At 38.0% G+C, this 26,314-nt stretch overlaps 2 protein-coding genes across 2 annotated transcripts in view; one reads left to right on the forward strand and one right to left on the reverse strand.

Moving 5' to 3' along the window:
• Nucleotides 1-1,363: 1,363 nt before the first annotated feature.
• Nucleotides 1,364-19,904, reverse strand: MFAP3 (microfibril associated protein 3). The gene is made up of 3 exons (XM_079145650.1): nt 19,849-19,904; nt 8,827-9,291; nt 1,364-5,540 (listed from the first exon to the last, which is right to left on the reverse strand). Exons 2-3 carry the CDS (start codon nt 9,119-9,121, stop codon nt 4,756-4,758), a joined length of 1,080 nt encoding a protein of 359 aa, XP_079001776.1. The 5' UTR covers nt 9,122-9,291; nt 19,849-19,904; the 3' UTR covers nt 1,364-4,755.
• Nucleotides 19,871-26,314, forward strand: part of FAM114A2 (family with sequence similarity 114 member A2) — a 32,588-nt gene continuing 26,144 nt past the window's right edge. Inside the window, 4 exon segments of the mRNA XM_079145651.1 lie at nt 19,871-19,980; nt 23,776-23,999; nt 24,360-24,459; nt 24,826-24,918. Of these exon segments, the coding sequence (XP_079001777.1) occupies nt 23,790-23,999; nt 24,360-24,459; nt 24,826-24,918 (403 nt within the window). The 5' untranslated portion in view covers nt 19,871-19,980; nt 23,776-23,789.

Consider the following 26,314-nt stretch of genomic DNA (forward strand, 5'->3'; position numbering starts at 1 on the left):
CCACTGTTCTCCCTGCCTAGAGTGTGGATTCGATGCTGGATGTGTAGCAGGCGCTATCCGTGCTCTGCCCGCAGCTCCCTGACACTCACTATTCCTATATTTACCACAGCTTCCAACATAGAGCTCCTGTAAATCTCTATGGAGAGCTTTTGCTAGCTACAGGATCATGCTTAGTCTGTTCATGGAAGGCAAGAAGTGCCAGAGATTTAGTGACCTTGGGAGCAACCTTAACTAATACCAGATGAGACTCAAAGGAAAACGATCCTAGCTCCCTGGCCTCCAGGGGGACAACTCTGAGGCATGAGAGGCAACCAGTGGGATGGAAGACTACTTGCTCATGGCAGTAACCTACTCATTAATGCATCCTGATTGTCTTTCTTCTCTTTCCAGCCTCACTTCCCCTACCATTCTGGATCACCTCCAAAATAAATTACTTGCACAAAAATCCTTGTATCAGGAACTTCTTCCAGAGGAAGTCAACCTAAGACATCCTGTAATCAGGAGAATGAAAACCATATGCTAAGGGCAGAGAGGAGTCTAGAAGCCTGGTCTGAGCCACTATACCAGGGCTTGGACTTCTTATCTCTGGACTTTGTATTGAGAAAATAAATTTATCTGGGTAAGCCACCATAATCAGGTTTCTATGGCATACAGCCAAGAGGTGTAGACAAATTTTTAGTTTATACAGATGACACCAATCATCAGCTGGATTTGGCTGCTAGCAAAGCTGACACTGTGGCTGCATTACTACCCCCTTACACCACATAGCACATTACAACTAATTGTTTCCTTAACTGTTGCTACATTTACTCCTCATGTCAATTCTGTGAAGTAGGTATTATCAATTCCATTCTAAAGCCCAGAGAGGCCTGGAGAAGCTGAGTCACTACTTGTTCATGATTACAAGGGTAGTAAATTCTATCACACAAGGCAAGGGGTAGAGTTAGGACTCCAAGTCCAGCAATCCTCTGCCACTAAAAGACAGGAGCAGGATTTTCATTTTAAGGAGTCTGTGGCATTTAAGTTATTAGTCACACCTCCCACTTGTTCCCTTTGCCTTTCTCCTAAGACCCTGAGATTTTCTACACTCATTTTCTATTACCAACTTTCACACCTATGGGACTCCTAGCTGCCAAAGCTCATCAAAAACTTTTATATACTAATTAACATGCTCTCTGAAACATGTTACTGAATCTTCTTATCTCTAAGCCTTCGCCCAAGCTCTTGTCTTTGCCAAGAATGCTTTATTTAAAAAATAGGACACCATAATGTTTGGGCTTAGGAAGGACAGTCTGTTATCTGTAAGGACTGTTGTGGGCAGGATGCCCATCCCAGTAGAGCTCATAGACTAAAAATACACAGATGCTTAGTAAGTATATTTAATATTGAAATGGATAGCTGTAATGGAATCTTAAGTTGAATTCAAATTTAATCCTGTTTAAAATCATTAACATCAAATTCCATCACACAAAAATGAAATATACCATAGATTTCAAATGACATATACTCCACTGAACATTTAATAAATTAAAGTGTAACTTTTTTCCTAAAAGACAAAATTATAATGCTATTTATTAAAATGCTGAGAATTTAAACATCATCTGAATCATATCAAATATCATTTATGTTTGCAAAGTATGATAATGAGAACCTAGGAGTTTTTGTATAAGGCTGAGCATTTTCAACATTCCTGGCCTGTATGAGAAAAGATTGTGTTCTCTTATTGGTAACTCTGGAAATACAATACACTTGTGTTACCATGGCTGGTGTGTGGAGACAAGGCTAGCACCCATGACTAGCTGGACTCTAGAAAACAAGCATGCAGTACTTCTGTGCCACTCTGGGACCGGATAAAGTTTGATCAAGGGTGATACTACATGCAGGATCAGACTGGACTAAGGAGCTCACGATGGCTGGAAGGGAAAACAGCATGCAGATAGTGCTCTGACCTTAAAACAGAAGTTGAGTGAAGCAAAGAAGCAGCCAGGAGCCTTCTCACAACCATCCCAAATCAGCAAGTTGGACGATGTTTATGTCAAGCTAGTGAGTAGGCCTGACTCAAGAACGAAACCATTATAACAGATAAAACTTTGAGGACAGGGGGCTATCACACTGCCTATAAGCACGAGTCACTCAGAGGATGCCCATCTGGTTTCAGTTGACAGGGAATCTATATAGATGTTTATGTGTCAAAAAAAGCTCTGATTTCATTTCTTAAGAACAATAAGGTTCATTAAATGACAATACAAAATTTACAAATGAGATAACAGAACTATTTTAAATACATTTTGTTGGGTAAAGGTATTTTTTTTTACTAACTACAAAATTAGGTAAACAAAAAGATAACACCACAGCTACTATCAAAAGACAGAGACTGTAGTTCAAGTTCAAAAGGTTAAGGATATTACAAAAGACCAGATTGCTGGTTACACATGAAGAGTACTTAACTAGATACAGAAAATATTAGTGTATGGTTTTCTTCTTCTTGAAATCTGGCTTTACCAGCGTCTATTAAAATTTGACCTACTTAATGGTACTATAACCAGGAAGATTCAAAGTAAACCAGTTATTTTTGCCACCAATTAGGTAACCATTATATTTCTAAAAAAAGGTATCTAGGATACACTGGAGTAGCCTATGCTTATTTATTATATGGTATTGTGCAAACTTACAGATATTTTTCAGTATTCCTATGTTTTTCCAAAGTTGTTTCCTAGGGCACTGATCATTAAGAATATTTGTTAGGGTTCCAAACACTAATGTCTACTCTGAGAATATGTGGGATGACACCCCTCTCCTTAATGTAGCAAGTTATATCCTAAGAAATAATCCAGGGCAGGGCTGGAGGTACTAGCTGAAGATCTGAAGATCTGAGGAATATTAAGGAGATTGACATACACAGGGGCTTTAAACTTTTTTTTTTTTTAAATTTTTCAAGAGAAACATTGTAGGAAAGGAAAAAGTGCTTCATAATCTAGGGTATGTTTAAAAGCCCTTGCTGTCCTAGACAAATGTCCAAAAACAGTTTTACTTCAAGAAAACACCTCTAAGGGCCAAGGTAAGCTTTGGCTAATTGATTGGTAGCATTTGTTTGGCTCTGGAGGTTTCCATGGAAACAGCCTGAGAGACAGAAAAGGCAGCATTATCATCTTTATCCATAATGCCATCTGATAAAGCTGCACATTGATTCATTCATGCTGTCCAGAGCAGATATATTACCTTTGGTTAAGTCTGGACAAAGGGAGGCATGGGTTCTACAGGTCACACTTTACATTTCCTGTCATATTGTTTGAAACCTTAAATTAAAATCTCGATAAAACCCTGTTTGAACATTTCCCTCAGAAGCTTCTAGTTCAAGGAACGCTTCAATAACCAGAAACCAAATGAAGAAATATGAAGCATCAAATGGAGCTCCACTACTAAGTTCTTAAAATTATTTGGCACCAAGCTTCCTGGAGCTGAAGAAATTATTCTGAAGAGTATTTACAATTCCATTATATCAGATCTTAGCCAGGCAAGAAATGCCATGTTCAGTGTTTATTGTACACAGTTGAACCAGGTGGCATCATTCATCATTTCTCTCCCTCTGTCTAGATTCTCTCTCTGTCTTAATACAGTAACACACCAAACACAATTTTCTAACCTTATTTCAGGTAAATGCTTCTTAGAAAGGCCACAAAAGCAGACCTAGCTCAAAATTACACATCTGAAATACACAAAAATATCAACGATAAAATATATACAAATAAGTAAAATAACGAGGCATGCAACCATTAGCACCATATTTAAGACCACAGAGGGCAGGAGTGTTGACAGAGGTCTAAAGAGGAATATAAGTTCTAGAATAGTATCCCAAAGATAGAACCTACTTCTTGAGTCCAATACTTTTAAAAAGGGAAAGCCTGAGAAATTCTCAACAGAAATATAAAAATTCATGATTTAACAGAGACAATGTGATATTATTCTTATTTTAAAAGCAGTGAAAACATTATTCCTTAGGAAAAGACTGCTCATTTTGGGAGACCAGTTGGGAAACCACTGCCAGCCTCCATGAACTAAATGATGTCTCAGTAAGTTAAAAAGACGTGATATGGCCACAAGAAGGACCAATTTACTCATGGCAAGCAGTTTGCTAAAGAGCAGTTAGCTCCCCAATATCTGTACAACAGTCCACGTGATACATTAAAAAGATTCAATCTGGCACATACAATTGTACATCCATAGGCAGAACAGTTGAAAAATGTCCACACTTCTGTGTACTATGGGATCAGTGTAGAAATCTAGAGCATAAACTCTCAGCTTGGTCCTTTCCAAAAGAAAAGGTGGTGGTGGGGAGGACTAAAAGTCTAGGGAAAGGTTTATCTAGTGATGTAGTGAAGATTTTTATGATTTAAAGGTGCTCTTATCTATTGCAAATCCCTCATCTAACTGATGGGAAATTGAGAACTCAAGTGTCACATCTGACAATGGAAGAGGAGCCATGGGACAGTTAGTTCAGTCTTTTTCCATTATACTTATCTCTCAGGCTCCTTTAAATCTTAACATGCATCATCTAATTAAGCTCAAGGAAAAATAACTGAGATATATCAGATAGGAAAATGCTGCATTTTTTGCAAAGATTTTGGCAATTCATGTTCTGATGTGCTTAATTTAAAGGGAAAATCCCAGTCATCTTTTGGTTAAAATGTTATTTCCTCCAAGAAACAGGTCCTCTCCTGAGAGATGTTTTGTAGTTACTGGGACAGTTCACAGCTGTCAGTTTTCATATGCCCCATCTTTGTAGTTAGAGCTGGATTCTGCAGATCCTGTATCATCAGGTGGGATGAAATGATTGCTGTCTTGAGAATCTGTATCAATACTTTTGGTCTCTGACTGAAGGTGGACAGAAACCTGAACCGCTATCTCTTGGCCTTGCTCATTCAGAGAGCCATCATCTGAATCTCCTCCTGGTGAGTTGCTCCGCCCCATCTCTGGGTTAATGACATAGATGCCACCTTGAGCATCCAAGGCAGGTCTCTCTTTAATTCTTTCTCCCATGTCGTCAGGGTCATCCACTCTTACAGCCTCAAACATCTCTTCAACAAAGGCCCGACAGTTTAGAATAAGGGGTGGAAGAGGAACACTTCTTGCTAGTTCCTCAATGTAACGAGCAAACTCCATGGTCTTAAACTGAGTGACTTTGGCGAGTTCGAGAGTCTTGGCTGAGGTGATGATGGGGATGCGTTTTGCAATCTCAAAGGCCTTCTGCAATTTCTCAGCCCCTTCAGTTCTGAAGAACTCATTGATGGCCTTCTCAGTCTTGCGGAGATGGCTGCTCATCATGCACAGCCGTGTGACATTCAAGATGAGAGTGATTGTAAAGGCAATCAGGCACACAATCATGTAGTAGATACTCATGTCTCCTGAGGTGAAGATAACGCGTAGGGTGACAGAATAGGAGGCACGAACCGGAGAGGTGACAAAGCATGTGTAGAGCCCACGGTCATCAAAGGCTACATTGGTGATATTTAGGAAGTTATCAGAAACCAACCATTTTCCACCTGATAATTCAACAGAAATAAAAACAATTACAGCACAATAAATATTATTACTAAATAAACCAACTGCCTTATCAATATTCTACCACTTCATGAAAGTACTTTAACTGTGAGATTTTGCTGTTTGTTTAAACCATGTAAAAAAAGGCAGACTGTTGTATCCAGAGCAGAATTTAATCTGGAACTTCCAAAAAGAAATCCAGATTTTCTCTTCCGATGCTAATGACTAACTGCCATCATTTCCTTTTCACTGCTTGCCATAAAATATCTTTGAGGCAGACAGGTGTATCCAAACAGTACTAAATGACTACTCATTAAAAAGATGTTTATATGTAACATGTCTATACCACAATCACTGTCTATAAGCGTTTTAAATACTTTCTATATTCTAGAAGGATATGCCTCAGAAACATAAAACAATGGTTATCTTCAGGATAGTAGGTTATAGATAATTTTTATTCTTTTTCTTTTTTTTTTTTCAGTACTGGGGATTAACCTCAGGGCCTCACACATGCTATGACTGAGCTACATTTCCATATCTTTTTAAAATACTGATACAGGATCTTGCTAAGTTTCCCAAGTTGGCTTCAAATTTGTGATCTTCCTGCCTCAGTCCCCTAAGTAACTGGGATTATAGTGTACCACCATGCCTGGCTATTTTCTTCTCTTTATTTAACTGTGTTTGTTCATAATGAACTTATACGACAAAACACAAAAAAGTTATATTTTTTAAAAAGTCTAGCAATTTAATGCATTTATTCAATTGCTAACTGGCTAGTCTGGCAAACCTTGCACATGTTAACTTGCTTTCTTAGGAAAGGCTTGTTGATGACATCTTGATTTTCTGGCAAAAGGAACTGAAGCACAAGCCAAGAGATATATCTCACAAGACAGGGTAAATGAGCAGCTTGGCAAGGAGAATCAAGCTGCCCTTAGAATGCGTATGCTTCTATTTAAAACCTACAACATGGTGCCTCTGGTCCATGCATGAAGATATATTCCTTTAGGGAATGTGTATGCAAAGAATAAAAGTGCACAAGTAAACAAAGCATACTGAGCACTTGCACTGATTCAACATCCTTTAATAACATGGCTTACCTCAAATATAAGATGGATGGACTAACTGGGATTGTGTGTGTGTCCCAATGACTACAGGTGGTGTCCTGGGGAGACTGGGTGAGTGTATGTTAAGTATCACCTGATTAACATTCAAAACTGCTTTCATCCCTGAGGTTCTATGGTTCTGGATTAAAATAATCCACTAAAATAGTAGCAAATAAATTAGTAAGCACTTTGGATTGTGACCCTTTTTATCATCATTAAAACTGATTTCAATTCTACAGCTATATTTATTTTTAGGAGTCATTACTTCACTAATGTAAAAGAAAAATATGTAGCTAGGAGCTTTGCCATTATTCCAAAGCTTCTGTTCTATGCACTTGGAGCTATGAAAAGGACACCCTTTGAATCCAAGGTGTGATGAACTACACAGACTCCATTAATCAACCAATGCACTACGAACATAATCTAAACTCTCTAGCTCACTTGCTGATAATAGCTCAAGATTTATGAACCTTATATTAGACTGACATGCTCTTTAAACTCCTCTCACTTGAGATTCATAAAATTTAATACAATTTTCCAGAGCTGCTGCTGAAAGCATCAATGATAGATGTTAGTAGTCATCAAAGTAAAGGGAAAATAGGAAAATGAAACTGCAATTCCACTTGGCTGGTTTTGTCCTAACCTAAGGCTTTGTTTATGCAGTCAGTCTGTAATGATCACACTGAATAATTCAAACTCAGATGTGTCTGTTCAGGACAGCCCAGAGGAGAAGAGTCTAGTTCAGTGGGTCCAAACAGAGAAACCTAAATCACATTAAAAATACATATTCTGATTTAATAGGTCTATATTTTTAATAAGCTGATTAAAAATACTCTGTTCTTTCTAACAATATAAACTCTTTAATTCCTTGGTGATCAGTTATTTTATCTGTAGTAGGTTAAGATGTCTAGTATATATATACTACATATACTTTTCATCCTTTTTTTTTTGGGCAATGCTTGTGCACAAATAGCAAAATTAAGTAAAAACCTATTAAAAAGCAGAATTAAGTTTAATTATCATTTGTTTGTGTGATTTTTAAGACTGAGGAAACTCAGGTAAATTAAGGTATTGAATAGGAAAAAAAAATAAAGTGAGAAAGAGAAAGAACTAGAAGGGCTTATAGATTTTCACAGTATCCTTCTAATTCTCAGAGGTACTCCAAGTGTTATGCACAGATGAATACAGTAGGTCTCTAGTATCCATGAGTTCTACATTCTTGGATTCAACCAACTGCAAAGTGAAAATAGTTAGGGGAAAATTATATCTGTACTGATTTTCTTCTTGCCATTTCATAAACAACTACTTTCATAGCAATTGCATTGTATTACTTATTATAAGTAATCTAGAAATGATTAAAGTATATGTGTAGGTTATATGCAAATACTAGCCATTGTAGTTAAGGAATTTGACCATCTGCAGATTTTGTTACTTGTGGGGATTCCTGGATCCAATGCCCTGGGAAACCAAGGGATGACTTAATTCATTTAAAAAACATGCTGGATTTCCTCTAATATTTACAGTAACTCATTCTGGAACAAGAAATTTTTGTTTTTATAGGTCTAGCCAAAATCCTTCCTGAGGTATTCACATGGGGCTACTTCACTGGTCTAGTCACAATTAAGTGTAGGCAAATGGTACCCCTGGAGTTGTACATATACAACTACACAGTTGTAAGTAGCAGTACTCATGTCATCTATTGTCAATGAAGGAAACCAGCTCACCAAGAGGAAGGAAAAGAGCTCATGGCAATCATGTGTATACCTTTTAAATTTATAACTATTCTTTGCATTTTTATTCTTCTGGTTAAATAATTATAATTATTTATTTATTTATTTATTTATTAATTTTTGTACTGGGGATTGAGCCCAAGGGTGCTTTACCAGTGAGTTACATTCCCAGTCTTTTCTATTTTTTGAGACAGGGTCTTGTTATATTGCTGAGCCTGGCTTCAAACTTGAGATCCTCCTACCTCAGCTTCCCAAAGTGCTGGGATAACAGGTGTGTACCACTGTCCCTGGCACTTTGCTCCTTTTGATAGGCATAACAGTCTAGGCTTTTCAAAAATTGTAAGCTATTCACCCTCATATCTCATCTTTGATATTTCTTGTTAAATATGTCATGAAATCAGGAAGAATGGACAGGAAACGAGTAATTGGATTAAATTACAGCTCGACACAATTACCTCTGCCTCTGTCATCCAGTTGTTGTCCTTTTGAGTTGTACCAACGGACATCTTCGTAGTGATCAGCTGTGAGAAGACATTTAATTGAAATGCTAGTTCCCTCTTTGGCTATGATGACATCATCACCTGAATGGGAACCTGCTGTGAGTTCAAAGGTTGGGAGAAATGATGCATTGGAAGTACTCTGATTTGCTCCCAGTGGGGCCATTTGGTTGAAGTCCACATCTTCCACAACAAGAGCAGCTGGCACAATAACAATCACCACTAAAGTGAATAAGCAACAATGTGGATTCATGGGAAAATGAAAGAAAATCTTGTTTAGACACAGAAAACTCAAAAGTTGCTATGCTATAACAAGAGCACAGTGGGTGATTTATTGCTTGGTAGAAAAGTTTTCCAAAAAAGTGGTAGATCCCAGTATATTTTGAAGTCTTCAAGATTAAAAAGATGTGAGTGGAGATCAACCTAAAAGAAAGACAAATATAAAGTTTAACCAACTGAGACTCATAAGGGCGGTATGTTCCCGAAATGAATAGACATGAAATTGATTAAAATAATTGCTGCTGACATCAGGGAGTGATTAGAGAAAACTGCCTAAAAATCTCACACAGAAATGGTAGAAAATGCACTGAAAGAGCAGACCTAGATTTCGGTCCTAGCTTTGCTTACTAACTAGCTGTACGACCTTGGCAAGCAGCATTCTCTCTGGGATTCTGTTTTCTCATCTGTCAAATGAGGGAGTGGATAAGATAATCTCTAAGGACTATTCCAGTTCTGAAATGCTATGATTCTATTTCACTTTGACAAATTCTAGGCAACAGGGAGCCAGTGAAGGCTAAAATATTTAGCTTAATGATCCTTTATTTCAACCTGTACCACTGCCATCTGTTGTTATATCAATAATGTAAATGAAATGGTACATCATAATCATAACACAGGGCTCCAAATTTGAGTAATTCAAGTTCATACATATAGTAAATATAAATAATGCAGAAATACTTGAGGTAGTTTTTTGGTCTTCATATTTGAAAGAAAACTGCATTAACTGCATATACATAAATCTCAGAGGTATGGATCTCTGAGGCTATAGAACCTCTCTCTTGGGCAAAAACCTTACATGAAAGAATTTTCCTTTAATAGTTTCCTCAACATTAAGAGACAAAATACAGTGTATTAAGTAGTTTGTAAGAATACCAAATTTCTAGCTCAAACTCTAGTAAAATTAGCTAAGGGGAGAACTGACATTTTAAATGTGTAGTTGGTAGAAATGAAGTAAAAAACTCCAGGGGAAAAATATTAGACAAATTAAAAGAAGAGCAAAATATCATGAATAAAAAACAAAACAAAAGCTCAGTTTAAGAGTTTTAGTGTTTATGATTATTTTCCTGCTAATTTGATTCCGCTTTTAAATTACTGACTCTCAAGGAAAAATTTCAATTTATACTTCTATAAAATACAGATGAAATGCCTAGTTTTATTTCTTATAAAGGCTCAAGATAATTAGTTTTAGAAATGACATTTACTCTCCTTTATACTCACATGAAGACTGCTTGATCACAGAACATAAAAAGCAATGGATCATTGTATTTTGCCATTAAACTCCTCAAAGTCTGAATTACAAGAAGTTGTAAATGACATTTAATTTTTTATGAGCCCTTGAAAGAATGGTTGAATAATGACTACAAATAATCTTCCAAATCTTTAAAATTTAAGGATGGATTATTTAAAATAAAACAAAAAAATTCAGACTTTAGCTCTACATGATAGATTAAACATACATGTTTATTTCCACTTCATTTTAAAACCCTCTAAAATGACAGTGAAGGAAACAAAGACTTGGGTATTGGAGGGGGCCTAGTAGGTGATTTTATCTAATCTATAAACTTCACAGTGACTTGCTCCTTAAGATTAAGTCAGAAGTTAGTAGGAGAATCCAGATGAGCACCTAGTATTTTCTTCTTAGGAAGGGAGATGGGCAGAAACAATGGAAATAACATTTCTTGACTGATGGCCACAAGTCAGGCACTGTGCTAGGGACGTGACAAGCAAGCTCCCAAGTTCTTTCTCATCACAAAATATACAATAACCAGTGGGCATGATTTTGCCTCTTATTCTAGAGTAGTGATTCTCAATAGCAATAGGCTATGTGATTGTGCTAAAAAAGTGCTTGAGGCTCTCCTGGGACTTTGATAAGAAGTTCCTGTGGTTTAAGACAGGATTTTAAAAAATTAATTTGCTCCCTCTACTGTTTTTGCTACATCTGGGTGGGTACCAAATCATTACTAATCATGCCTTTTCTAAAAATCAACATTATTTTATGATAATACATTTTTTTTAAAAGGAAATTCTATATCATTTTTGTGGATAAGAGTAACTCTACAAACAAGCACAAGGAAAGCAAATAGTGTTAGCCTCAAAAGATACTTCCTGAGCTGGAGGTGTGCCTTCTTTGTAGGGACACTAAAACCAAACAGAACAAAAATTCTAAGACCAACTCATTCCTTATCCTATCATCTTTTTCCTCCTTTCCCCACCACTCAGTTTTAGACAAGAGAAATATCAGTAACATTTGGTGAGCACCTACTACGTGCCACTCTATTATCCTATAGACATCATCTCTGCCTTCACAAAGCGCAGTCTGGAAGTGGATATAGACACTAACTAAATATATACAAAACATGCTTAAGGCTACCCAAAGGGAAATACAGATACTACATGAGGACCTAACATGAAGGGAAACCTCATTGCAGGAAGCCTCGCTGAGAAAGTGAGGTGTACAACAGGACCTGAGAGATACAGAGAAATCAAGACTGGAAGTGCTTCAGATTGAGGGCCAGGGTACAGGGAAAAAGCAGAGGGGTCAGTGGTCGGGGGCATTCAGGAAGAAGAGCTACAAGTTGTGTTGGAGACAGGCAGATCTCATTACCCACCTTTCAGGTGGCCAGAGAATGCTGGGCTTGGTACCTGATTCTGGAGGGGAATGTACTGGGCTAACGGTGAAGTAAGAGATGGATTTTAGGAACTATAATGACTAAAGTGAGTAAAGGAGCATCTTGTTCAAGATGAAGAGGTCAAAGAACTGAGTGTTCAGAAGTGGGGGAGCTCACCGTGGGGATGGTTATGCGCCCTCACAATCAAGGCAGCTAGTGTAGAAGAAACTGAAGTAAAGGACATGGACTCCTTGCTGTGAGATTCAGGAGCACTGGGAGGATGAAGAGCCTCCGTACAGGGTTACTGGGCAAGCAGCGTCCTCACAAACAGAAGGCTTGGCACAGCATTTCCGCTGCAGACTCTTCAAGCAGTGCTACAGAAGCTCCTTCCGAAGCTGGCTGGTCTTTCCAATGGAGCCACACGGCACACCCAACCCCTGGACATGCCACACCCACAGTCCTCACCCTGCACTGGTATACGCTGCTCTGTACTGCTAGGTAGCTTACCCATCTCACCCCCGAGCCTCTTAAACACAGGGACTATATATATTTTTTTACTACTACGTGTCATAATGGCACATGCTCAATAAACATTTATTGATGGAGGTTAGTTTAAATTTGATAAAGCATGTGATAGATTTTTATAAACTGAATAATGTTGTGCAACAGAGATCATAATCACTCAAACTGACATATTTTACTAGCACCTATTATATTCCCTGGGACAAAAACAGCGAATGTCAACAACTTTCAAAGGACCTCAAAGGTGCCTACCTACAAGCTTTCTTCAAACTGACTCCCAAACCCTAAAATCTTCATTTATTTTCCTGTCCTAGAAGATAAGATTATGGTGGGAATAAAAGATCACTAGTTCAGAGTTTCCAAACCAAGATGAATGTCAGTTACCTAGAGAGTTTGTTAAAAACAAAGGATTCTGGGTCTCACTACAGACCTACTGAGTAAGAACCTCTGGGATTGGGTCTTAGAATTTGTTGTTTTTCAATTAGATCCCTGGGTAATTCTGAATGAGTGGGTCCATGGACTGGTATGGCATCCAAGGGTAACTATAATATTTCCTATTTGAAACCCTGACTAATGGTGCTCCAGATTGTTTGAACATGCTGGTAAGAGAGAACTAATCAGTCACACTTCATTCTGAATTTAAATACTCTGGAATGGTGCAACTCAAAGTCTCTGATAAAGGCAGGGTAGCACAGAGATTCAGAGCAGATTCTGAGGCCAGATTTTCTGGAATTGAATCCTGGCTCTCACTCTAACCAGCTTTGTAACTTTGATAAATGGTTTAATCCCTGTGCTTTCATCTTTAAAGTGGAAAAATAATAGTACTTCTTTTCATAGGATATTGTGAAATCTAAATGGAAGTTTATATATAAGTGTAGTAATTGTAACTACTGTATATGCTCTAGTTGTTATTATTGTTTTGTTCAGATATTGTGTTAAAATATACACCAGTTAGTTATACTTGTAAAGCACTTTCACTCAGGATACCACGTAACCATTTAAATATCTTGTGTATGTGTGGGGGGACACTATCATGCAATTTCATTTTTTAACTTTAAATTTCATATTTTTTCCTTTTTTCAATGCAAATAAATTTTCTGCAATAACATGGCACAAACAGGCATTATAAACTGAGTTTGGGTCTCAACTATGATGTTACATTAATTTTTATGTGTCCTGAGTTTGTAGTACAGAACATTCCTTGTGATCTACCCAGGCTATTGCTTCCTTTTGTGAGTCCTGCTTCTCTCTTTGAGGGTTAGGGTCATTTGAGAAAGAGGAGGAACACAAGGGGCTAAGGCAGTCACATCTGGATCACATACAAGGAGAAGCCTAGGGATAGGACAATGGGGATAGCACTGATAGAAGGGAGAGAGTGCTAACAGTGTGGGAGAGAGAGAAGGGCTGCAGGGAAGAGAGAGTCACACATGCTGTGCTGGCTCCTGACAGAATTCAACTTCCTGGCTCCAATGACTTTTTTATTTATTTTTTATTTTTAAAGAAATAAATATCTTTATTCAATTTTCTTTAAAATAATACACCCTACAAAAATGAAGACTGAGTGTACGAATAAGGAAGCAAATGGGAAAATGGATTAACTTCACCAAAAGTAACTGAAAAGTAACTGTGCATCTGGCTACCAGGCAATCCTTATCAAGGATCTCTAACTATCTCTTCACACACTGGAGTAGTGCAGACAAACTGCCTATGTGTCAATATTTGTCTCTTCCAGAAGTGCAAAGAAACCTACAAGACTGAGTCTAGAAAAACCTTACAAATACCCTGAAACTGCTCTTAGGCTAAAGGTGGGCAGAAGCAGCCTGGTATGCTGATTTCATGCCAGGAGAGGAACAGGTCTGATGATAGCCTTACACGTCCAGTCAATACTAGGTACCTCAGGTTCGCACCACAGGCATCCTGAACAAACAGAACTTTTGCTGTTAAGATTCACAACCCATAGGCAGTTAAGAGGCTATTGAGCAGGTGGGAGGGAAAAACTGGCAAAGTGTGTGCCCAAGGTGACAGAAACAAAAAGGAAGAGGAAATAAACCATCCTTGGAATCAGGATCCCTTGGCTTATTTCCTCATACAAAATCTCTTTTTACTTGTCAGCTTTAGTAGGTTTCTGTTATTTGCAACAAAAACTACATCAACTATAACCATCCTTTTCCCTGCTCTCTGCAGCAGCACTGATAAAGCTAAACAACTATGACCCTTCTGCTAATTCTAGCTTGACTTAAAAAAATCAGTTAAATCAGGGACCCATAATGTGCATGTTGGAGTACTAGGTGCCACCAGGATGCTCAGGAATTCACAAACTAGTTTGGGAGTTAAGGGCAGAAATAGCTAACTAGATACAAGGTAGTGTGAGAAGTCCTGAAGAGAAGTATAATTATGCTGCAACTGCAAGAGAAAGGAGAAATTTATGAATTTTAGGAGTGCAACTCACTTTTAAGTTTGAGACTTCCTATTTTGTATATAATATATACACACATACATGTAATATATCATGCCTGCTATCTCAATCCAGCTGAAGCTGAAGAATAAAAAGTTCAAAAAGGAAAATCAAGTGTCACCTTCCTGTGAATAATAAAAAAGGGTATATACTCTGCTCCTGGATGAAGTTACTTGGTAGAATTCTATATTACCTTTCTTCAACATTAATAAGAATGTAACAAATAGTACAATGCTCAAGCTGAATACAACTCCTTTTTCAACTTTTTGGTATGTAAAATGTTAAGCTTTGCTAGGATCATGAATAATCACAAATGTAGATGAGTTTACCCTAGAAAACCATTCTGAAAACTGACTATATTATTCTAAAAAAGTGAAAGAAAAGTGCCTATAGCTGTCATCCCTAACAGATTGCCTTGTTGCTGCTTCTGCCAACTTCTGAGAGAAGAAATATTTCCATTTGGTTCCAATTTTCAACATAAGTAAATAAGGAAGTAATGTGGCTGATTTCCGTTCTAGTGGCTCAATATTAAGTTGGCTGAGGAAACTGTTTGCAGAAATAGTTCTGGGATAACTCAAAAGAGGAAAAATACCGATGCCCAGATGGTATTGTTTTTTGCTCCAATTATACTGGGATATTAATGCTTCATTCCCCACAGTTAAGTGTGCTCCAGGCTGTATTTACAGCTTATCCACTCTTCCCTGCCTGCACTGTCACACTTAGAAAATGGAGGAGTTCCTATAAACTAGCACACAAATTGGCAAAGTGGCATTCTGAATTGGCAAGGAGCACAAAGAACAAATGAAGAGCAGATTGTTAGCACTACTCTATCCTGTGCAAAGAACAAACACAAAGTTGTTTTGCTTATAATCCAGCATTGTTATAGAGATGTGTAACATTTACAAAGTTACTAGTATTAAAACAGAAATCACCATTTTGGGGGCCATTTACTTAACAAATTTCGAATTCAAATAACCCTTATGCTTCTAGTAGTTCTCTTGGAGCCATCACACACCTCATAACTGGCCAATTGGGCAGTTTCAGGTCAAACTTCCACATATTTTCTGGCACACTAAAAAACACCTTCTGTACTCACTGTATCTTCTGGATTATATTATTTAGAGTTTTGCTTTCAACCCAGAATTACATCAGTTATACCTGAGATTTTCATCCTTTTTGCCATAAACATTTGCATATTCAGTTACTAGAGGTAAATGACAAAAATAGAGAGAGGCAGGCTTAGATTTAGCATCTCTCTGCCCCAACTTTTTTTCTTTATAGTCTGAAACATCCTTCAGTATCCTAAACTCAGTGTATCTGAACAGAATTCCTCACTTTTAGCCTCAGATCCACTTTTCTAACATATGCATAGCTTCGATGATAGCACACAATTCTTCCAGTTTCATAATATCAAAATTATAGGAACTAGGCTCAGTGGTTACGAGAACAGGTCTCAGAGTACCTAACCCTGGGTGAATCTATAAGTTTGAAAGGCCTTAATTTTCACAGCTGCTGACTAAGGTTATTACAGGGTAGTTGTATGGATTAGATAAATGGATGTGACTAAATTATAAATACATGTCCTTATTATTCCACTTCCTAGATGCTTTTCAATTAAGTCCTTCTGTACTTGCCCTAGGTCACTGTCCTTTCATCTCACCTGGGTATCACACTATCTTAATCTCTAAATGGATCTCTATAATTCTAATCTTATTTTCAAAAACTGCCTTTCTCAGATTGGTTCTAAAGATAAATTCAAGCAAGTCCAGACAATTTTAAAATCTATTAGTGATTTTTCCTCAGGGCATGAGAAAAGCTAAAATTCCAGTCTGGCATCCATAATTCTCTATTAGTGATTTTTCCTCAGTGCATGAGAAAAGCTAAAATTCCAGTCTGGCATCCATAATTCTCAGGAACAGATTCAGGTGGCACATCAGAAGTGATGGGAAGGAGCCCAACAATGTCCATATGGGTGAAAACTGTTTGTTGCATTAATACATGGATTTAGAAATTAAATAGGGACTTTAGTTGCACCTCTATCACTAATCAGCTCTGATGTTGTCTTGTGGCCTCAGATTCCTCATCAGGAGGTTGATTATCATTTCTTTCTTTACTCAAATCCTATAATCTTTTCAGCTTTCTTGCCTAGGCAGAAAGTCACAACAATGTTTGGTTTAGTCTTTAAATACTTTTTCACATTAAGTTCTGCTTTTAGTTATTCCTTTTGCTTAAAAACCCTTCTGTCCCTCCCCATTGATATCTTCTTGTGAAAATTCTACTCTCTCTAAAATATGTAATTTTCACCTTACTCAGGAAGCCCTCTCACCTAAACTCTCACCTTGCCCTCTTTATTTTGGATGAATTTCTTTTGCTGTCAATTTTCTAGAACATTGAGAGTACCCTACTGGAAGACTTACTGCAGTCTCCCTAACAGTTTTTTTTTTAAAATCTGTTCAAAAAGACTGTAAGTCTGAAACCTTTCTCAGTCTTCAGCAGAGGGCCATGGCCTGTGTCAAGTGCTCAACATTTTGAGTTCAGATACTCAGCAACTTTGTAGTCAAAAAGGTGTCTGGGGCAAACTTCTTACTAACATCCCAGAGTTTCAGGCTCTGGGAATGTTAGTTAACAGATTTGAAGGCAAGGAAACCCAGCTTTTTAAAAAAAATATAGTATGCAGAACACTCTAGAGAATTTGATTTATAACTGGTTTCTCAAACTGCAACTTTTAGATCAGTTACATCAAATTAATTTGTGGTGCTTGTTACAGATGTGAATTCTTGGCCCTACTCAGACATACTAACTTGACATCTCTAGCTAGGAGGATCTGGAGATAGATATATGTATAAATATATATATATTTATAATATATAATATATATATTATAAATATATAAATACACACACGCATATATATATATATATATTTTTTTTTTTTTTTTTTTTTTTTTGGCCTGGGGATTGAATCCAGGGCTGTTTAACCACTAAGCCACAATGCCAGCTTTTTAAATTTGGGACAGGATCTCACAAGTTGCTTAGGGCCTTACTACATTGCTGAGCCTGGTATCAAACTTGCAATCCTCTTGCCTCAGCCTCCTAAGAAGCTGGGGTTACTGGCAGCACCCATCTTGGACATCTGTATTTTTTAACACGCATACAGTTTTAGTGATTTAAAAGTCAATCATATATTCGATTGTCCTATATTTCTTATGACAATATCATAATTTAGCAATCCTTGAAGTATTGTGCAGAACTTCTGGGTGTCCCTGGGACTTTTTTTTTGGGGGGGGGGGCAGGGAGGCATTGAATCCAGGGGTGCTTAACTACTGAGTCACATTCTAAACCCCTTCTTAAAAATTTTTTTGTTCTGAGACAGGGTCTTGCTAAGTTGCTTAGGGCCTTGCTAAATTTCTGAGGATGGCCTCAAACTTGGAATTCTCCTGTCTCAGCCTCCCCAGTTGCTGGGATCACAGGTGTGTGCCATCATGCCCGGCTGGCTGTCCCTGGAACTTTGTCAAGACAAAGTGTTGGCCTTTTTCACTTTCATTCTCATAACTTGGTGCAATTTTTCCAGAGGTTTTGTGATGATTGATACTGAGAGAATGTGGAAGAAATGAGAATCTAGCTATTTCCTACTAAGAGGGACATTAAAGAAATTTGTAAAAATGTGAAACACTGCTATTCTCAATATTTTTGTTTTGGAAAATATCCTTTATAAAAATGCTAGTTATGTTATTATGTAATGGGTTTATTATTTTAAAAGGAAACATTTTTTAAAAGTTGTTTTGATTTCTAGAATGGTAAACATTGATAGCTATAATCCCCATCCCCCCAAAAAAAACAACTCTTTGAAGTTCTCAGTAAATTTTAAAAGTGTAAAAGATTCTAAGGCCAAAATGTTTGATAACTGCAGTTATAAGTAACAGCAGCTTTTTTTTTTATTAATAATTCTCAATTTATTAAAAAGAGTTCTACAACTTTACAACCAGTGCCAGACTAACACCAATATTTTAAAGATTAATATATTTAAGCCATTTATCAAGGTAAGGTAATTCCCAATTCTATTCATTTTGCATTATAACAGAAAAAGAAGAGGCAGCTATCCATTTTATACTTATATGGTTTTTGTTTGTTTTCCAATTTGGAGCAGGGATTTGTAACAAGCTCCCAGGTGATACTGATGCACCTAAATTTAAAGAACCGTCATCCAAAAGCAAACGAAAATATCTGGACTTTAGGAAGTAGCAATTATTATATCTGGACATTAAGATAATTCTGAAGGCACTAAGTGCAGGTGGAAGACCTGGATTCTTAAAAGCCGAGTCCCCACCCGGTATTCAGTTTTCCACATCTTTGCAATAAAGATGACTTTAATGCATTTCTGGCTCTGTCAGTCAGGGTTTCATGCATTCCTACTGCTCAAGGGCAAATGAAAAGCTGCATCTTTCTGATGAGGGTGAGAATAATCAAAGACAGAAATCTGAGTATGTCACTCTTCTGCTTAGAAACCTGCAATCGTTTTCCATTGAGTTCCAGACAGAAGGGAATCTTCTTACCCTGGCTCCTAGGCCTCACAAGATTTGGTCGCTAAGTCCATGACCTCATCTCCCTCCTTCTCATCCTGCTCGTTCTGCTCCAGGATGTGGCCTTTTTCCTCTTCCTTGACTTGGCTAAGTTTGTCCCACGCACATGGCCCCTGCACTTGCTATTTCCTCTGCTTGGAATGCTCTACCCTAGGTCTGCAAGCGGCTTATTACTCCCTCACTTCGTTCCATTCCATCACCTGTCTAAATTTCTTTAAAGCACTTACTACCATCTTAGGCAATCTGTTTGCTGACTTGCTTATGCTCTGCTTCTCCCACCAAAATGTCAGCGAGCAATTTGACTGCGGGGCTTTTGCTAGTTCACCAGTGGGTCCCCGGCGCCAGGGTCGTGCAGGCAGGTATTTGGCGCTCAGTAAATATTCGGTGGCCGAACTCATACGCCCAGGCCAGGCCTTCAAAAGAAGGGCGGACATCCCCGACTCCGTCACATCGGATCACCGCGCACCGGCTACCACCCACGACGCGGCGACCTCAAGCACTTCCCTCCAGGCTACCCGGCCCGACCCCTCACTCACCGAACCCGAGCGGAGCTCCTTCCGCCTGAGCGGATAGTGATCCGGAAGTGTTCTCGGGCAGGCGAGCCCGCCTCCGAGCCGAGGGAGCACTTCCGGGGCAGTAGGAGCGGCGAGTTGGCGGCCGTGGCTGCGGTGAGGGTGGCGGCGGGCTGGGCGCGGGGCTTCCCGGGCTGAGGCAGGCAGCGTGGGGTCCCGGGCCTGGTCCCTCTCGGGGGTCGCTGGGGCCGAGGTGGAGGCGGCCCGAGGGCGGGAGGCGGGCGCCTCGCGGCCGGGTGCGGGGCCGCGGAATGGCTTGGGTTGGCTGCGTTGGTGGGAGCGCTCCCGTCGGCGTCGGGGAACTTCGGAGCGCAGGTTTACAGCACACCTCTGGTTTGGGACCTGCTGTTGCATGTGGGAAGAGGGAGAGAGCTTGTCTGTCCATCTAGAGCAGCCACATTAATACCGATAGTAAGGCTGCAATCTGCCGAGTCCGCCGCGAATACCGACAGCGGCTGTTAACCTGCGAGCCCGTCGCTGCAGTCGCTGGTCCAGGCCCCTCGCCTGCGTCGTGGAGTCTTTAGAGGAGTGCATAGCCCCGTTTGACAGACGAGGAAACGGAGGTGCAGAGCAGCGAAGTTACCTCTGGACAGGGTCAGAAGAGTCGAACTCAGGAGCCAGGGCTCTTAGCTCTTAAGCTTTGCAGCTCTCCATTTCTTTAGTGGAGGTGGGGGCCGCGTATACATGCGAGCACGTATTTCTGTTTCTTAAAAATGTGGATCAACTCTTTAGTTGGGATGTTTCTCTTCCAATTTTGAAAATAACACACTTGTTATTTATACCTGGAAAACCTAGTAAAACATTAAATAGTGTAATTCTATGTACCTATTATTTATTCTTGTGTGTGTGCGTGCGCGCACGCGAGTGCTTTTCCTGCTAGATTTTCAACCTATTGAGAACCGGGATGGTATGGCCATTTAACAATGAGAGTAACAATATAAACAACCATCACCACAAAAACATTATTTTTTGGCTTAGCCTAAATGTCTGACACATTCTACATGTTCGTTAAATCTTTGCTGCACAAATGAGAAACTAGGGATAACCTGCGTTTAATATTTTGCCTTAGTCTTTTATTACATGAATTGTTTAAGCAATATGTATGTCACTACTTGTAATATGCTTTATAATAGTTAATGTGTTGTAACCTGGAGACAGTATAAGGAAAAGATACTAAAAAAGGCATTCAGCTGCAAAAACGTTGACGTTTGTGCAAGCCCTGAGTTGTCTTTCCTCCTAGGCCCCTGAAACAAATGAGGCAGAAACTGCCTTACTTACTTCCAGATAAATTGCCTTCTTTATCTCCAGAACTTGGTAAATAGTGGGAACCCAAAAGGTCTTTGCAAGTGAATGAGTGAATGAGTATTTCTAAGTTGAACGTCAATTGGTAGTTGTTTCTGGGTTGTTTTTTCTCTATTTTTTGGGAAAAAAATATATATATATCTCATACCCGCATATCCTAGGCTCCATGGCATTGACCTACCTTTCTAGACTTGTGCCTCCCTATCATTCTTAATATATTAACTACTCCAGGTAACTGACTGTATCCCCTGTGCATTTGAGCTCTCTCATATGTTGTTTCTATAACCTTGAATTCTCTCATTGGCATTTTTGTATGTCAAAATCCTAAGTTCCTTTTATGTCAGGTATTGCAAACTCAGATGTCTACAGGGGCTAACCATGTTAACGTAAGTGAGTGAAGTGGATTTAAGTGGAGATTGTGGGGCATAGGAAAGCACTGCGCTGTCTCAGAGGGCCTAACAGCTATTTAGCGTGAGGCAGTTACTATGCCATCAAATGTGGGCCCAGTGTTGCCAGAACTTTGAATTTTACAAGAGAAATTGGAAACATTTTTATATGAAGTCTGAGTTTTAAATGTTAGCAATTCATGTTTTTAAAGTTTAAACACTGTACAGATCAATTAAAAACATCTATAGGCTGGGTTTGGCACTCAGTTTGTAACCATTGCTATAGGCTCATTTCAGATATTTTGTTGAAGAATCAGATTCCCTGATTCTTATAGACATCTTTATGTTTTAGAACTTTGCATGCACTTCAATTATAGTGTTCAGTCTGAATATGTACCCAAGTGGAGTGTTTGTGTGGGGGGCGGTATGTGAGAGAGAGTGAGCGAGTGCGTGTGTGCGAGAGATTTATTTCTTCCCTGATGATATTTGGTTAACCTGGAAACTAGTGTCTGCTCTTTGTAGAAGTAGCAATGGTATCTTGGCTTCAATTGCCAAAGAGCTCTACTTCTGGAAGGAATTGAATTGGGTAACATTGCTATTCAAAAACTGATCTGACAAAAATGTTATCTGATGACTTAAATAACTGGAAAAATTGAGTTGGGAATGATTAATGATAGGATTTTTGAAGAACATTCAGTTAAAAGGAAAAATTGACAACTGGGACCTCATCAAAATGAAAAATTGCTCTGTGAAAGGCTATAAAGACAAAATCTACAGACTGGGATAAAAATATTCATTAACTATATATTAGAGGACTTGAATCTAGAATATATAAAGAACTCTCAAAACAACACTAAAAACAACAAATATAATTAGAAAATGAGCAAAAGATAGAAATAGATATTTTACTGAAGAGGATATTCAGATGGCAGGTAAGCACATGGAAAGATATTCAACATCCTCAACTGTTAGATAAACGCACTTTAAAAGCCACAGAGGGTTGCGACCACATACCTGTTAGAATGGCTTAGATAAAAAATAATGACAAACTGGTGAGCATACAGAGAAGCTTGATCACTTACTTACATGTTGCTGGTGGAAAAGTTAAAAGCTATACCACTGTGGAAAAAAGTATGACTATTTCATAAAAAACTAAAGGTGAGCTTACTGTAGGTTCTAGTTGATTATGATCGTGGTCATTTATCACAGACAAAAGAAAACTTATGTTCCTTTATGAACCTGTATGTGAACTTCCGTAGTCATTTTATTTGTGTAATAGCCCCCAAATAGAAATGGCCCATATAACAGTTGGTAAATAGTTCAGTTGTGATATGTTCATACCATGAAATACTACTTAGAAATAAAAAGGAACAACCTATTGGTACAACCTAAGTGGATCTGGAGGAACTCATTGCCGAGTCAAAAAATTCTCAAAAGAACATGTTATGATTCCCTTTATGTAACATCTTGAAATGACAAAATTTCAGAGAAAAAAATCAGTGATTGGTCACTTACTATGGGTTGGGAGAAGTATGGGAACTGGATATGACTAAAAGATAGCAGAAGGGATTCTTAATGATTGAACTTTTTTGGTATCTTGATTGTGGGTAATGGCCACAAACATCTATGCAGGTGATGCTTCAAATGCATGGGTTCCACATCTATAGATTGAAAATATTTGGGAAAATATATCTCTACTGAACCTGTACAGATTATTCGTGTCATTATTCCCTAAACAATGTAGTTTAACAACTACTAACAGCATTTATATCAGCTATTGTCAATAATCTAGTGATGATTATATGAGAGGAAGTATGTAGGTTATATGCCAATATACGATTTTATGTAAGGAACTTGATCTTTACTTTGTTATCATCTGGGGGTCCTAGAACCAGTTCTCCAAGGATACTAAGGAATGACTGTATATGGATAACATTTTGTAAAACTGTGTACACACAAATTAGTGCCTGTAAAACTGGCGAAATCTGAACATGATTGGTGGGTTGTATCAGTATCAGTTTCCTGATTGTGATATTATTCTGCACTTACACAGGTTGTTACTAGGAAAAGTGAACGAATGTATATGGAATCTTATTTCTTACACCACATGTGAATCTATGAAAATCTCAAAAGATCTAAGTAAGTAATTTATATCAAAACATCATATATAAGTAAACTTTTTCTTGGGCTTTTCTTTTACTAGGTGATGTTCTAATCATGTCGGATAAAGATGATGTTGAGAGTAAAGTGATAACTGAAGCAACCCCCATCCTTGAAGATGGAAACTGTGAGCCAGCCAAGAGATCTGAGTCAGTCAACCAAAGCACTAAGCCAGAGAGTAAATCAGAACCTGTAGTGTCCACTCGGAAAAGGCCAGAGGTCAAACCTTCTAGTGACCTTGAAACTTCTGAAGTTCTCCCTGTTCAGGTATTACAGGCTATAGCCGAAGTAGAATATCTATTAAAATATTGGGATTTTAAAATGTTGAGGTTAAAAGTGACTTGGATTTAATGCTAATTTAAGGTAGCACTTATCTTTTTCTTTGTAGAACCATAAAGTGCATTTTTCTCAATTGTATAAATGCCTTTAAAAGTTCTTGTCTTTGCTGCTTGGTGCTTTCATGGTGATAATATACATCTGTTAGTAAAGCAATATATTTGTTCACTCATACTTTTGCTAATAATTAGATATCTTGTCTATACTCTGATTAATTTTCCTATTTTATTTTTTTCTTTTTATTTTTTCCTATTTTTTTCTTTTGTTTTTCTTCTTAACTGGGAAAAATAGGAGCCCATTTCCAAAGATGTACCCCAAACTGGATGGGGGTATTGGGGAAGTTGGGGCAAGTCCTTACTTTCTTCAGCCTCAGCTACAGTAGCCACAGTAGGTAAGTTGTCAGTAGTTTCATTATTTTATATGTGCATTTTGCTACAGATTTATGTTACAAATGATTTTGATAATAATCCTTCCTTCCATGATTACTCAGAGACTTTATAGTTTGATGGTGATTAAATGATGGTTTGGTACATACTGCCACTAGAATTTGAAGCATTTTCTCATTAGAAAGTTGAAGTCTGGGAATTGTTAATGTAAATATATGAGTTAATTTTTTTATATTAGTTTTGTATTGTTGTTATGTATTGTTAAAATAACATGTCCTATGACCATAATAATTTTATAAATATGTAGGTATGATTTTTGGCTTGTTTCTTCAGTTTTGGTAACAAATAGCAAAAAATGTTTTTCTTGTTAGGACAAGGTATTTCAAATGTCATTGAGAAAGCAGAGACTTCTCTCGGGATCCCTAGTCCCAGTGAAATTTCAGCTGAAGTCAAGTGCGCAGCAGGTTAGTAGACAGAAACATTAAAGCCTAGGATTTTGGATTAAAATGGAACAGTTGAACTAATTTTTCAGTAGATGTTTATTGAACATCTAATGCTCAGGGCATAATGGGACTGTGGCATGAAAGAGGATTTGGAATCTTTAGCTGCCTGTGTCCTTTAACCAATCATGTGTCTCTTCACTTTCCACATCTACAAAATGATTTCAAAAGACTGTTATAACCATTTAATAAATAAAGCCATGAATATAGAATATGAGAATTGTTTAACATTTTTCTTGGTATATTTCAGTTAAGTGACCAAAGAGTTGGCTGAATTTAAATCTATCAATGGCAAGAGAAAAATATTTTAATGGTTAGTTTGGGGTTGAGTTTTTTTTTGCATTTGGATTTTAATGAAGGTGAAGTTTTATTCTGGAGACTTGCCTTGATCAAAGGAAACATACTCTTACTTAAACCATAAAGGGCAGGATTATCACCAGGAATCAGGAGGGCCTGGGACCAAAAAATAGAAAGGTTTTCAATACCTAGTTTGCTTTCTCCATCTGTCAGGGACCTTATTTTTTTCTCATTATTCTCTTTGCTCATCTATGTCATTTTTCTTTCGAAGCAAACTGATTCTCTGTGCTTGTTTTCTCCAGTTCCAACGTTATAAATGAATCCTGGTATTTATGCCCATCAGAGACCAACTGAAATCAGTTATTTCTGAGTTCTTAGGAGAGGCAATTAGATTGGCCTAAACTTGGGTCAGTTGTCCATGGCCAGGAGATGAGATCACATTATACAAACATGTCTGTAAAGGACTGTGTATGTGAGTTTGAGGCATTGTTCTTAGTGGTGTTCTTAAGACTACTCTGCTGAAAATAACAGAATATGTGACTAAGAGTGAGTTTATTTTTCTCACTGAAGAACTCCAGAAATACTCTGTTGCAGAGATAGTTCATTGATGTTAGGGTCTGGGTTGGCTTCTCTCCTGTTTTCTTTGTTGGTTGCTTAATGGCTGCCAGATAACTGAAACTCAAAGTATGATTTTCTAAAACAAAAATGCTCTCAAAGTCAGGAATTAAGTGGAAAGGAAGTATCATTTCTCCTTCTGCATCTCTTTCTTTAAATGAGTAGTTTTCCCAGCAACTCTGAGCATACTGCTTCTCAGATACTGTTGACTGGAACAGTGTCTGATGTTCATGCTGTAGTAGAGAGTGGGTTTTGGCCATTATCAGAAACTTCCATATCAGGAGTTGGATTCAGACAAGGAAAATAAGAGTTATAAGTGGCTTTGGATATGGAAATAGCAGTGTCTTCATAACACCTGGAAGAGGTTTACCACACAGGGCCATGAAAAACTGGAGTGAATCCTGAAAAGTTTGAACTGTGTGATGAAATATCTACAGTTACTGTCTTG

The sequence above is a fragment of the Sciurus vulgaris genome (assembly GCF_902686455.1).
Source record: "Sciurus vulgaris genome assembly, chromosome: 6".
Classification (NCBI taxonomy): Eukaryota; Metazoa; Chordata; class Mammalia; order Rodentia; family Sciuridae; genus Sciurus; species Sciurus vulgaris.